Raw genomic sequence first — 13,480 nt, 5'->3', positions numbered from 1 at the left:
CATTACAGTCCACGTCCCGTCTCCAGCCATCCTGATTTAGGTTTTCCGTGATTTCCCTAAATCGTTTCAGGCAAATGCCGGGATGGTTCCTTTGAAAGGGCACGGCCGATTTCCTTCCCAATCCTTCCCTACCCGAGCTTGCGCTCCGTCTCTAATGACCTCGTTGTCGACGGGACGTTAAAAAACATTAACCTAACCTTACCTACAGGCCATGCAGCACAATATAAAATGTCCATTAATTTGACATGGCTCGTATAGCAGGGTTTGGATCCCCTGAAAGAGTGCAGTATAATAATGTATTGCTTGTGCTTAAGAATGGTCCCTTCCATGTCACATTAAAGTATGCTATGCGAGAAAAAATGAGCCTTTAAATATGTGGACATGCGTTAAGTTTATGTAGTGCTAATATCTTGCCCCTACATATAAATGGGCAGTAGTATGTTCTCACATACATCACGAAAGGCTAGTTTGGAAATTTTTGGAAAAACCAACCTTGAATAATTTGAAACGTCATGGTTGAAGAATTTCTTACTGAAGTTTCATCAGCGATCACATAGTTTTTCTTTAGACTTTCAAAAATATTTCAGTTTGCCCAATTTGAAATGGATGGCTGTGTATTACTCAGAGCTGCATAATGCTTAGAGAGCCTTCAATAATATTTCGACTGAAAAGACAATGCATCTGCTCGTTATTTCCTTAATGACTCGCAGTTCATTTTCTTTCCTATTTAATCTTTTAGATTTAATGTTGTAGCATCCACATAGCCATTCTGGTTGAAACTGGACGGTTTGGTCACATCGGTATGATTAAGTTTAGTAGCTTCTATTTTATTGGTGATGCTACTCTAAAACAATACTGAGGACACTCATCTAGTCATATTAATTACTATTTATGTCCTGATAAATAGAGCTTAATTTCTCGTTAGCGACATATTCCTTGTAAATGGGTGCACCGCGTTAGAGCAGTCAAAAAGAGATTCGTTCCTATCCATTCTGTCATTGCTACTGCTGATGTTACAGTGAGTTGCGGTTAATATTCGTTCTGGGAGATATGCTATGTTTGAGTTGCGGTTAATATTCGTTCTGGAAGATATGCTAGGATCTACGAAGATCCCAGATAAATATTTGTATTAGAAGGCAACATATTAATTTAATAAAAGAAGACCCAAGAAATTTAAGAATCACACTATCGAAATAATTATATATGTGTGCCAATTCTCATACATAAATAGAGGAAAAAAAATGTAACTGAAGAAGGAGAAAATAGATTTCAAAGGCATCATCTCAGGTCACAAGTTGTATTACAGAACATCAAAGTCCGAATATCATTCAAAGGTTATATATCAGTACACTGTGAACAGGGCTTTTTATAGACGGCAAGAGTGTTTCCTGAAGATATATTTGCTCATGTCAATTCCTGAAGTGCACGTAGTCGGTAACACGGACTCCTTCAGCAACGTACAGCATCTTCTGGAACTGCACATCATGTGGTAACGAATTTCATGAGGTATGAATCGATAGTAACTCCTGCAATAATTTTTACATATTGTTACCATATTTTGGAGAACTGGTTGCTTTTACAGTACACAGTAAATAAAACGTTAATGGAGCTTTTTCATTGCTGGTTTAATCAGAATTGATTTTTATGACACATACGAACACTTCCATCAATTAACGCAGATGAAGTCAACTATAAAAGTAAAAGCTGAAATCCTTTAACGTTTCCAGGTGCGCTAATCTTGCATCACTAGAAAACACCAGGCTAAAAAAGGCCAGGTGGCCCTGGTGGTCCAGTAGGTTGAGGACCTCCAGTAGGCTGAGGTTCACCAGTTGGTTGTGGCCCTCCAGTTGGTTGGGGCTCTCCAGTTGGTTCAGGACCTCCAGTTGGTGGACTTGGTGGTCCAGTTGGTTCAGGGCCTCCAGTAGGTTGACCAGTTGGATCAGGACCTCCGGTTGGTGGCCCTGGTGGACCAGTTGGTTGTGGCCCATCAGTTGGTCCAGGAGGGCCAGGTGGAGTCTCCTGGCTGCGGCATGTTGATACCTGTAGTAGAATGTCATATTGTAAAGTACATCATATATGTAGACGGGAATTAAGTGGTATTCCTTTTGAACAGAGATTAAGATTATGCTAATGTAGTTTTGAAACAAAGCCAATGAATCACAGAAATGTTGACTTGTGACTATTAGGACTATATCATCAGATGCATCTTTTTACACTGACACAAATTAGAAACCAGTCTTACTGTTTTATTACAGAAACTTAAAGAATGAGCATGTTCAACGATTATTGATGATTACTTCAAGTAATCATACAGAAATGTATGCACTGATGTCAATTTGAGTTAGTACCATGCCATTATTTGTGTTTCGCCAGAAAGACGTCACTGAGTGCAAACAAGGTCGTATAGAAGGGCTTCGAGAAGCTGGATGTTGCTTACGTGACATTGCAGAAAGACTTGGCAGGAATGTGGACACTGCACATGATTTCTGGCAGGGATGGTCGCAAGAATATACAGTAGCGAGAAGATTGCGTTCCAAAGAGCCGTGTGGAACTACCGCGAGGGAAGACAATCGTGTTCGGTGTGTAGCTCAGGCACATCGTACTGCATCTGCAGCAGCAATCTGAGCAGAAGTTGCCACCACAATGATAAAAAGAACTGTTATAAGTTGCTTAATTGAAGGACGGGTCTACTGTAGATGCTCTGTAGCGTCCACTCGACTGACCCTAAAGCACCGCCATTTGCGACGTCAGTGTTGTAAAGCGAGAGCCCGTAAGGGGGCAGGGCAAAAGTTTGTTGTGATCTCTTATGAAAGCTGGCTCCGCCTCAGTGCCAGTGATGGCTGTGTTTTGGAGACCATCCGAGTGCCTACAACCTACCTAGTGGCGTGCTAGACACACGGGACCTACGACTGGATTTATGGTCTGGTGTGTAGTGCCACTCTGTCTGCCAACAGCAGCAGTCTCGTGGTCGCCCCCCGCACCCTGACTGGAAGTATGCACATCAGTTTGGTGATTCGACCTGCAGTGCTCCCATCCATAAACAGCTTTTACCAAAAGGATTACGCTGGTCCACATATTGCTGTTGTAACCCACTACGCTCTACAGTGTCCACATGTGCCTTGGGACATCATCGGTTGACAACTCTAACGTCTTCCACAAACAGCACTAACCGTCCTTGTATTGACCGACCAAATGCAACAGGCGTGCAACCTCATCCCAGAAACTGACATCCGTCATTTGTACAACACAATGCGTTCCTGTTTCCGTGCTTGCATTCAACAATCTGACCGTTACATCGGTTACTGATGTACCAACATCTGATATTTCCAATACCTTATCTCGCATTGATGTTAACGTGTGATATTGCAATGTTAATGATTTAAATATGTTACCTCGGCAAATCTATTCCTGAAATTTCATTACTCGACGTTATTTATTTTTTGGTGTTGCGGTTTTCCCCGTCAGTATGTAAGATTAGATTTCCCTTGCTGTCTACTATCAGAGGGGAATAAATAAGCAAGCGAACTACTCCTGGTAACAAGCTTCTAGTATACAAAATAATGCTGTTGCGTAACATGTGCTACATTGTTCAATTACTCGATAGCAATATTTTAGCGTTTTGATTCATGATTATTCTAATTTTTATATTCGTGATTAATCGCTATTTTTGTTGAATTCTCATATTAAGCTCTGTATCGTCAGAGATGTACTACTTTGATTATTACCACAACATGAGTGAAGAATAAGGATTGACCCAATAATATCACTTGAAAATAGGCGCTTCTAGAGGGATTACTGATGTTGTACTTGCAGAGCTAGAGAAATTTCAACCTCTCTGATGAAGTGACAAACGGCGACAAACATATGCCGCAAACAGATGATAACAAATATCCTGTAATCTTTCATAAAAGATGTAGATATGCAGATGCAAGATCATTAGAAGCATTAGAAATGAAGTACCAGCTAGACACGAGGAAGAAAATCTGACGGCATTTTTCTACGTTCGCCGACCATCCAGAAAATTCCGAGACTGATTTTATTTCTGGCGTATAAGCGAATCAGCCCAGTAACTACAGTGACAACCCGAACAACTCAAAAACACAGACATACATTCGACGAGTCAGTTTAAGCAGGTAAGTAGGCTGTGTCAAGTACATAGTCGAAGTGCGACCATACGGTGTAATCTCTGTTGTGTCAGAAATCGCAATGGAGCAACAGCTCTAAGAGTTTAAGGCATTCTTGAGAGTGTCCTGAAGAGAAGGAAAGTGTGTACACGGTTTGTCCCATACGTCTTGACTCCTGAACGAAAGCGACGATGCCTGGTGACCTGCCGTGACTAGCTTGAAACAAAACACGTGGACAGTTCTTTACTCGGACAAATCATCACTGGTGATGAGATTTCGTGTTACGATATCGAGGCCACTGTAGAATGACAAAGTGCAGAAATTTACGTAAAGTGTTAACGTTTGACGATATAACCGACTTTCAAACCAATGGGACACAACATTTGAACAACATGTCAAAGATAGATCTCGCTGACAGTTACTCATCCGTGTGTGGATGTTCTGTGCCTTGTAATCAAATGTGGGAGGTGGGAAGGGGTACGTTGGATACCTTAAGCATTAAAACCACCATATTAATTTTTCTGTACTTTGTACTAATATAATCTCGAAACTTTTTGGACCGATGTTTTACGATTTTTGAAATCCGCCAGTAATAACGTGTGGATGCTCAGACACGGGTTTCGGCTGTTAGCCGTGCAAATATTGATCCAGTAAGAAGGAGGATGCAGATTATTTACTGATATTACGCATGTATAGTTCATAAACGATTCACACGAAATTGATGAATTTGGTACAATCTCACAACTGTCCTTATTTGTACGTATGGAACTAATATGATGTCGCTTAAAGAACCGATAAGTTTCAAACCCTATGCAACCCTTAGATTCGAGAATGGCTTGCTACAGGTAGAAAATTGTGGTACATTTTGAAGCATTCAGTGTTTGTAAGTGGATGTGAAAATAAGTACCAGTAAAAGTACGTAGAGCACAAATTTAGATAAAGTCTCAGTCCATACTACTCACCACAAGACACAGGAGAAGAGCTGCCACTGTTGCCCTCATGGTGATGGAAGTGCTGAGGTGATCCCGTGCTGCAGAGCTTTTATAAGGCTCGCCACTGCGTGATGGGAAGTACTCGTGATTCCGTGACTCTTTAACAAAGGGACTGAGCAGAGACTGCCGTCGAAATGCGACAGTGGAGGATATGGTATAATCACAAGGTCACAGAGCACTGCTGCGACTAAATGAATTTCTTATTGTCGCTCAGTTTTTCATCGACACCCAATTGTTCCTAGATGTCTGCCTCAAAGAAATAATGAACCAACAAGTCATGACGTAGCTGGTAGCGGAGACTTCACGAATCTTCGTCGAAAAAGAAAATAGTAATGTGATAGTGGGGGTGACATACTACATTATCTGACAAATGTGATTTCATGAAGTATGTGTATGGTCAGGTACCGTGGTATCAACCATTTAAGTGACTAATATAGCTGTAGCTGCCTTGTAGAAGCACATATTTGAAGTAAATCATCAATGCTATTTGTAGGGTAGGCGTCCTGAAGCTCTTAAAGAAAGTAAGGTTCTGCAATGGTTCAGGACTGGAGTCTCCTGCGGAGAGAGTGTGGTTAAAAACCCTGGCCAACCACACAGACATATATCCTCCATGGTTGCCATAATGATGAATGCTGATGTGATTCCTGTGGTAAGGACACTCCACAATTTCTACCCCAAGTTTATCCATTCCAAGCTTGTGGTCAGGCTCTAACACATTCGTTGTCGTGACGTTTACTGCGAATCATTCTTTTCTTCTAATCTGTGTTCCACTCCTGGAAATTTATTTCGTGGTGAACAGCAAATGACATAGCGAAACTCTCTTCGCGCATTAGAGCGTGAGAAAAGTTCTTGTTTTCCTCTCGGTTCGGCCCTCGTGAACTGCGTTTTCTACGTCTGGCCCAGAACCTCTTCATCCTTCTCTTCTGCCCATCTTTCGAGATCTTCCGTATCATTTTGCCCGGTACATTGGAGACTCTCTGTCGTTTTCCTGCCCTTCTCTGTCATCGATATCTGGTGCATTGCAAAATATATGTGCATTGGCTTCTCAGTTTTTCAACTTTATTCTCAGTTTTGAATAATCGTTCCTGAGGTTTAGAACCCAATTGCTACTAGGCTCTCCGCTATTCATACCCATTTTTTTCAATACTCTTTTGGTCATTCTGTCCACATTCATCCTCATCACATATCCTGCGAATCTTGACCTTTCCCGTCTGTTTTTCCATATACGAGTTGCAGGGGCACCCATGGTCTAGGCCTGCACCCCAAATCTGATAGAATAGAAGCACCAGAACTACAGGTACTGCCATATATGGCGGGCTGTAAACGCTCATAGTCTTGACACTAATGCACGCTCCGTGTGGTATGTCCCTGTCAACGGGAAACAATCGTTCTTGTCTCCACCAAGTACACCTCACAGACTCTCCGCTTTGCGGGGTGGAAATCACCAGCAGTAGATGTCTGGTAATTGGTCCAGCGAATTCTGGCTTTCCTCAAACGTTCCGCTCTTGCACGATTTACACCACACATGACACCTTTGTTCCAGGATTACGTGTAATACCTTCTGACGAATATTCACTGTGCGAATTGGTTCGTGCCCTTGCAGTACGGTATTATTTTACAACTGGTAAGAAATGTATTCTCGATTTTTGGACTTACGCGGACGCAAGGAATTACACAGGAAGTACTTTTCCAACTTCCTCTGGAGTGCTTCCTACGACCAGCCACCTATCTGGAATGTTCCTGCAAAAAGCAGTTGTTCTTGTCTGATGCACCATTTTGCGATGTTTGATACTATGATCTTCTTTTATTTTCGAGATGACGGTCATGGATTTCTCACTGAAAAAAAAGCAACATGATCAGTAGAAGAAAAAATACCTTTTTCTCTCTTACAGATATATGACAACCTCTCGCCCCTTTGCTTGCCACCTTTGTTATGTTTAGGTAGAGCTATCGGGAGAGGCGTAGTGAGCAGTACATGTCTGAAGTGGTGTGTATGTTACTATTTCTTTTATTGTCAAAGTGGCGGTCGCAAATAGATCCTTCCTCCGTGTAGGTCCCTTTATAATCAGGAAACGCAGGAGGACTAGCTGCCATTCGTAATGAAAAAAACTGTGAGAATAAGAAAGTATAGAGCTTTAACTAGTAATCAAAACGTACTGGGTTCCAGGTGCGAAACTCGCCACTGCTTAAATTTTGAATAAAAGTCATGGGCAATGGCACCCAAAGACTTCTGGTGTAAGAAGTCACCCTCGTTCTGCCAACATCATTGTCAATGAGGGCGGAGTAGAGAAAAGAGATCCAGGGCACTCTCTCGCCCCATGGTGTAGGAAACTGCCCCTAAAAGGTGGAAGAATCAGCAATGATCAGCGGCATGAAGATGTAGAAGGCAATGGAAACCACTGCAAATAAAGACACATGATGTTTATCGATAGTACATGAGACCTGTAATCGACCAAGTGTCATCATGATATCTCCATAGGCAAAAGATCCCGGAACAGTCCCCCATCCAGATCTCCAGGAGAGGACTGCCAAGGTGGAATGTGCCCATGAGGAAAAGATTGAATGATCGGTGAAAGGTTCTAAAAGTCGGGGTGTGGAATGTCAGAAGTCTGAACATGATAGGAAAGCCAGAAAATATGAAAAGGGAAATTCTAAGGCACAGTCTAGACACAGTTGTGTTCAATGAAGTGAAACGGAGAGAAGACAAGGATTTCTGGTCAGACGAGTATAGGGTAATATCAACTGAAGCAGAAAATGATATATCGGAAGTAGGACCCATTGTGAATAGGAAGATAAGCAAAGAATGTATTACTGTGAACAGTTCAGTGATAGGGTCGATCTCATCAGAGGTCACAGCAAATCATCACCGACGACAACGCTCAGGTACACATGGGGATGCCGTAGGCTGAAGGAGAAGAGATAGGAAATCTGTATGAGAAAACTGAACGCGTCATTCAGTACCTAAAGGGAGATGAAAATCTAATACTCATTGAGGATTGGAATGCCGTTAAAGGGGAAGGAGCAGAAGGAAACGTTACGCTAGAATATGGGTTTTGTAATTGAATGAGAGAGGAGAATGATTAATTGAGTTCTGCAATACATTTCGGCTAGGAATTGCGAATACATTCTTCAAGAATCACAAAAATATTGATATATTTAGACAGGACCGGTATATATAGGAAGACGCCAACCAGAGCATGGTCAGGGGAAGATTTCGAAATCGAATATTGGACTGTAAGTCGCAACAAGGAGCAGATAAAGATCCAGATCACAATTTAGTAATGTTGAAGAGTAGGCTGACGTTTAACAAACTATCCAGGAAAAATCACTGCCTAGCTCAGTAGTCTGTTCAGTTATAGAGCTAAGGACAGTTGAAGACGGCATTCACAAAAGCTGAAAGAAAAAGTTACGTACAAGGAAGGTAACTGCGAAGAAGCTATGGCCAATACAGAAATAGTTCATTTGATCGACGAAAGAAGGAAGTACAAAAATATATGCAGGGTAATTCTGGGATACTCAAATACGTGTCACTAAGGGATGAAATGAATAGGAAGTGCATGGAAGCTAAGGATAAAGGTGAAGAAACTGGCAAACAAATGATTGTCAGAAGAAATCACTCAGCAAACAGAGAGGCCGAAACGATCTTCAGAGAAATTAAAAGCAAAGACGGCAACATTAAGAATGGAGTCGGAATATCACTGTCAAGCAAGAGTCTACAAGTGGGAGAATTATCGCACAGCTCATTCATCAAAGCTGCTGACAGGAATAATATACAAAATAATAGAAATGGAAAGGAGGATCTGTTAGATGAGGATCGGTCTGGGTGTAGGAAAGGCAAAGACACCTCAGAGGCAGTTCTGATGTTGAATTTGAAAATGGCAGGAAGGATGAAGAAAAATCAAGACACGTTCACAGTATCTGTTGACCTGAGAAAAGCGTTAGACATTTAACATGATACAAATTGTTTGACATTCTGAGAAAAAGGCGGGTGAACTATTGGAAAAGACGAGTAATATACAGTATGTACAGAAACTATGAGGGAACAATAAGACTGGAAGACCAAGGAAGAAGTACACGGATTACTGTAAAATGGGTGTGAGACAGGATGTAGTCTTTCGCCACTACTTTTCGGTCTGTACAACGAAGAAGCAATGACGGAAATAAAAGGTAGGTTCAAGAGCGGGATTAAAACGCATGATGAAGGGATAGTAATGATAAGATTCGCTGATGCCATACTGTCTTCAGTGAAAGTGAAAAAGTATTCTAGGATGTGTTAGAAGGAATCAATAGTACTAGAGCGAGCTGTAGAGGGTAAAAACTGTAGAGGAAGACAGAGACTGGCATACACCTAGAAAATAACTCTGGACGTAGGTTGCAGGTGCTACTCTGAGATGGAAAGTTTCGCACATGAGAACTCTGATGGCGTTTGGAGTAAACATTGCGTGCTAGTTAAACATGGACTGTGGAAAAACCAGATCAAAAGAGGATCGAAGCATTTGAGATGTGGTGCAATAGAAAAATGTGGAAAATTAAATCACTGATAAGTTACGGAATGAAGAGGTTCTCAAGAAAATTGGAGAGGAAAGAAACAGTGACAGGTAGAAGGGACAGAATCGGAGATAACAGGACTATCTGGAAATCACTGAGAAGAAGGAGCGACAGGATGGTAAAGTATGCGTCAAGACTTTAGGGAATGACTTCCATGGTACTATAGGGAGCTGTAGAGGGAAGAAACTGTAGAGGAACACAGAGAATGGCATACACCTAGAAAATAACTGGACTTAGGTTGCAAGTGCTAGTCTGATATGGCAAGGTTATCAGATGGGTGGCATTCGTGGGGGGCCCCGTCACAGCAGTCTGATTACGTGCCATTGAGTAGCTGTTGTTTTCTTTCTATTATGGGAATCAACCGTTACCAGACATGGATTCCTATGTAAAACGAGACCTCCTTAGTCCCCTCTACAAGCTCTTGAAGTGTGTAAGATGACCTGCGAAACACCCTTACTTATAGTGTTACACTCAGGTATTTTTTGTGTAGTTACAGCTCATTCTTCCCTTTCACAACTTAGACTCGAAGCTAAATTCCTAGTCGATCTATATTATTCACAATTAATAATAAATAGAAATCTAGATGGCTTAATGAAAAGGAGATCGTAGTTACATGACGCATACCTTAAGTTATACGGCTGGCCTCTGTAGCCGAGCGGTTCTAGGCGCGTCAGTCTGGAACCGCGCAACCGTTACGGTCGCAGGTTCGAATCCTGCCTCGGGCATGGATGTGTGTGATGTCCTTAGGTTCGTTAGGTTTAATTAGTTTTAAGTTCTAGGGGACTGATGACCTCAGATGTTAAGTCCCATAGTGCTCAGAGCCATTTGAACCATTTTTGAACCATTTTAAGTTTTAGGAATCGTGAGCGATGCTGTGTAGATGGATTCTCATTCTTGAGAAAATAACGTGTCGATGCTCTTATGCAAGGTAGCCTATGAGAGGGATAAGATAATAATAAAGATACTAGACTCGTATTAAAGAGGACCGAAGTTCAAATGACCCTCTTCCCGTCAAGATATCGCTTTCTGTGGATCCCTGACACTCAAGGAAAATGCTGTGAGGCTGATTGTCAATAGTACTCGTCCAGTTCCCTTCCTCATAGCTATGTTAGTAGTGTCTCCGTCGTCGACAGGATTAAAAGTCAGTTTTCATTTTCTCTCATACTATGTTTGACTGGACAGAATAACCATCTTTCCCAGAAAACTTTATGGGGAGAGAACGTGTCTGGATATGTCCGCTACAGATAACTGTTTCCTGATTTCACGCTGTTATATATTCTACCTAAGCACAGGCGAGGTATAGTATCTGATCAAAAGCATTCGGACAGCCTTACGTAACACAGGAATGACCAACACATATAACTATAAAAGAAGGCAGGCAGTATAGTTATGTGAAGAGAAAAGCAGTAACAGCAGAATGAGTGAGTCAGGAGAGGTCAGTCACTCGAAATTTGGACCAGGCATCAGACGTCACCTGCGTAACGAATCCTTCATTAACATTTACGCCCAAATAAAGCGCTCAAAACGACTAATTTTGGCGTGATGTTGAAGAGGAAACGCGAAGGAACAGCCACACGTAAACTGACTCCAGGCAGGACTCCGAGCGTTGCAAAAGTGCCTGAAGTCGAGGCAAGGATTCACTCGTGAGTTCAGAAGCGCTACCAGCAGTTCAGCAAGTGCAGTGACTGCTAGTAGGAAATTTAAACGGATGGGGTGCAATGGCCGAGCAGCACCTCATAACCCACACATTTGAGGTGCAATATAGAGCGACTCTACTGGATAGTTGATGACAGGAAAAAGCTGGTGGAACGATGAATCATGCTGCACTATGTGACTGTATCGTAACTTCCCCTTAGAAAAATTATAAGTGACTGTGCTGGTAAATTTCTACGTTAGTTGATTTTCAAACAGCTGAGCAAAGCTGCACGTCGATAGACAGATTTCTCATTACTTATACTGATCATCACTAAACTGAAACACAATATTTTAGCGCAACGCAATCTGACTTTCAATAATACCTACAAAAGAATGGCTCTGACTAACAATAGGCATAGTCAGCCAATGAAAGATATTGATAGAGAACAAGCAATGTATTACCTTATTAGTGTTCAGAAGACGTTATATATATATATATATATATATATATATATATATATATATATATATATATACTCCTGGAAATGGAAAAAAGAACACATTGACACCGGTGTGTCAGACCCACCATACTTGCTCCGGACACTGCAAGAGGGCTGTACAAGCAATGATCACACGCACAGAACAGCGGACACACCAGGAACCGCGGTTTTGGCCGTCGAATGGCGCTAGCTGCGCAGCATTTGTGCACCGCCGCCGTCAGTGTCAGCCAGTTTGCCGTGGCATACGGAGCTCCATCGCAGTCTTTAACACTGGTAGCATGCCGCGACAGCGTGGACGTGAACCGTATGTGCAGTTGACGGACTTTGAGCGAGGGCGTATAGTGGGCATGCGGGAGGCCGGGTGGACGTACCGCCGAATTGCTCAACACGTGGGGCGTGAGGTTTCCACAGTACATCGATGTTGTCGCCAGTGGTCGGCGGAAGGTGCACGTGCCCGTCGACCTGGGACCGGACCGCAGCGACGCACGGATGCACGCCAAGACCGTAGGATCCTACGCAGTGCCGTAGGGGACCGCACCGCCACTTCCCAGCAAATTAGGGACACTGTTGCTCGTGGGGTATCGGCGAGGACCATTCGCAACCGTCTCCATGAAGCTGGGCTACGGTCCCGCACACCGTTAGGCCGTCTTCCGCTCACGCCCCAACATCGTGCAGCCCGCCTCCAGTGGTGTCGCGGCAGGCGTGAATGGAGGGACGAATGGAGACGTGTCGTCTTCAGCGATGAGAGTCGCTTCTGCCTTGGTGCCAATGATGGTCGTATGCGTGTTTGGCGCCGTGCAGGTGAGCGCCACAATCAGGACTGCATACGACCGAGGCACACAGGGCCAACACCCGGCATCATGGTGTGGGGAGCGATCTCCTACACTGGCCGTACACCACTGGTGATCGTCGAGGGGGCACTGAATAGTGCACGGTACATCCAAACCGTCATCGAACCCATCGTTCTACCATTCCTAGACCGGCAAGGGAACTTGCTGTTCCAACAGGACAATGCACGTCCGCATGTATCCCGTGCCACCCAACGTGCTCTAGAAGGTGTAAGTCAACTACCCTGGCCAGCAAGATCTCCGGATCTGTCCCCCATTGAGCATGTTTGGGACTGGATGAAGCGTCGTCTCACGCGGTCTGCACGTCCAGCACGAACGCTGGTCCAACTGAGGCGCCAGGTGGAAATGGCATGGCAAGCCGTTCCACAGGACTACATCCAGCATCTCTACGATCGTCTCCATGGGAGAATAGCAGCCGGCATTGCTGCGAAAGGTGGATATACACTGTACTAGTGCCGACATTGTGCATGCTCTGTTGCCTGTGTCTATGTGCCTGTGGTTCTGTCAGTGTGATCATGTGATGTATCTGACCCCAGGAATGTGTCAATAAAGTTTCCCCTTCCTGGGACAATGAATTCACGGTGTTCTTATTTCAATTTCCAGGAGTGTATATATATATATATATATATATATATATATATATATATATATATATATATAAAGTTCATGACATCCAGTCTCACAAATTTCCTTTTCTGACGGACGCCCGTCCAGATCGTCCGCTCTCAAAACTCTGGCATCTCTCTGCCCACATCCACCACTGCTGGCGGCTCACTTCCAACTGCACAACGCTACGTGCTGTTCACATCCAACAGCCCAGCAGTATACAAGCG

General features: G+C 43.3%; 1 protein-coding gene across 1 annotated transcript; it reads right to left on the bottom strand.

Moving 5' to 3' along the window:
* Positions 1-1,606: 1,606 nt before the first annotated feature.
* On the bottom strand, positions 1,607-5,241 carry LOC124596176 (proline-rich protein 2-like). The gene is made up of 2 exons (XM_047135214.1): positions 5,087-5,241; positions 1,607-2,040 (listed from the first exon to the last, which is right to left on the bottom strand). The coding sequence occupies exons 1-2, from the start codon at positions 5,123-5,125 to the stop codon at positions 1,762-1,764; spliced, it is 318 nt and encodes a 105-aa protein (XP_046991170.1). The 5' UTR covers positions 5,126-5,241; the 3' UTR covers positions 1,607-1,761.
* Positions 5,242-13,480: the final 8,239 nt, after the last annotated feature.

Source organism: Schistocerca americana, chromosome 2, assembly GCF_021461395.2.
Source record: "Schistocerca americana isolate TAMUIC-IGC-003095 chromosome 2, iqSchAmer2.1, whole genome shotgun sequence".
Taxonomy (NCBI): domain Eukaryota; kingdom Metazoa; phylum Arthropoda; class Insecta; order Orthoptera; family Acrididae; genus Schistocerca; species Schistocerca americana.
Note: the sequence above shows the minus strand (reverse complement) of the source record. Positions and strands in the feature narration are given on the sequence as shown.